This window comes from Lampetra planeri, chromosome 58 (assembly GCF_965212315.1).
Source record: "Lampetra planeri chromosome 58, kcLamPlan1.2.h2, whole genome shotgun sequence".
NCBI classification, from domain to species: Eukaryota; Metazoa; Chordata; class Hyperoartia; order Petromyzontiformes; family Petromyzontidae; genus Lampetra; species Lampetra planeri.
This window is the reverse complement of record NC_136164.1, coordinates 2593563-2595000: the sequence shown is the minus strand read 5'-3', so window position 1 is coordinate 2595000 and position 1438 is coordinate 2593563. Positions and strand designations below refer to the sequence as shown.

General features: G+C 51.2%; 1 protein-coding gene across 1 annotated transcript in view; it reads right to left on the bottom strand.

Moving 5' to 3' along the window:
* LDAF1 (lipid droplet assembly factor 1) overlaps nt 1–222 on the bottom strand; it is a 10232-nt gene extending 10010 nt beyond the window's left edge. The window contains exon 1 of the mRNA XM_078618617.1: nt 49–222. Within this exon, the coding sequence (XP_078474743.1) occupies nt 49–138 (90 nt within the window). The 5' untranslated portion in view covers nt 139–222. The remainder of the gene's footprint in view (nt 1–48) is intronic.
* Between the last annotated feature and the right edge of the window lie 1216 nt (nt 223–1438).

Sequence of the window (1438 nt, the reverse complement as noted above, 5' to 3'; positions counted from 1 at the left end):
CACGTACACACACGTACACGCGCGCACACAGCGACCATGGCCACGCACCACTGGGTTGGTGTTCACATCGTGCAGCAGCTGTTGAATTCGGTCGGATACGTCGGAGGATTTGACGTCTCGGCCCTTCCCGGGGTCCATGGTGCCCCGCGAGTTCCTGCCGACACTTCCAGCACGGGCGGCGACGGCGGCGATGGTGACGACGGCGACGACGATGGTGACGACGATGGTGACGACGTCGGTTCGGTCTCTAACGGGCGACAGAAAACGGCCCCTTCGTCAAGTCAATCCACTGCTGGATGAGAACTCCCCCCCCCCACACGGCGTGGGGTTGCGTCTGGCTGTACTTCACCGCGCTGCTCCTGCGGGTTGGTGAAGCCGGGGCGCACACGCACGGCAGCATAGAAGTACAGCGCAACCAATTCGTTTTGCCGCACCGCCTCCGACCATCCAGGCTCCAACCTGCTTAGCTTCTGAGATCGGATGAGACGGAGCGAGCTCTGGAAGAATTGGTCAAAGGCGTGATGACTTCATGCTACAAATAAGAATAACCACCATCATCATCATCAAACAGAATCAGCAGCACCATCACTATCTTCACACCGGAGCACGAGCACCATCTGAAATATGATGGCATCACAAACATTAAAGCCATCATCGCTTTTCCAAGCTTCACCACCACCGCCAACAACATACATTTTGACTTAAAACGTTCGTGACTGCAGTAATTCATAGTCTTTGGTTCTTTGGGTAAAGTCACGGAGATAGGAAATAATAAAATAAAAATAATTAAATAAAAACCTGGCGACCGACCACTGGTGTTGCTATCGAAACGGCGTGAATTTTTGTTTAAATAATCTTTATTTATTTTACTATTTTCTATCTACGTGAGCTCCTAGCTTGGATTGTCTCATTCTTCACCCGAGGACGGCTGCTTGCGTTGTGGCCGAAACGTCGTGAGAATTGTTTCATTTTATTATGTTTTATTTTTATTATTTTATTACTTCCCTTCTACGTGACTTTACCGAAAAAACCAAGAAGATGAATCCCTGCAGTCACGAAAGCTTTAAATCGAAATCTATCTACGTGACTTTACCCAAAGAACTAAAGACTATGAACCACATGAATGTTGAAGCCTCTCGTCTGGCTCGTCGAGGCCTTCCTGGACACATCCGTGAAGATGAAAATAATAATATATAAAGAGCTTTATAGCTAATCGGATTTCCTCCGGTAATAAACAAACTCTCTTGAGTCGTGCCTTGTTGCGAGCTGCCCCGTCGTGCTGCGTGAAGGCCGCCGTCTCGCCAAACCTCGTCCCGTTCACGAGCCTCAGCGCGGGGTCACGGTGGGAGGGTCACGGTGAGGGAGGGTCACGGTGAGGGAGGGTCACGGTGAGGGGGGTCACGGTGAGGGGGGTCACGGTGGGGGTCACGGTGGGGGG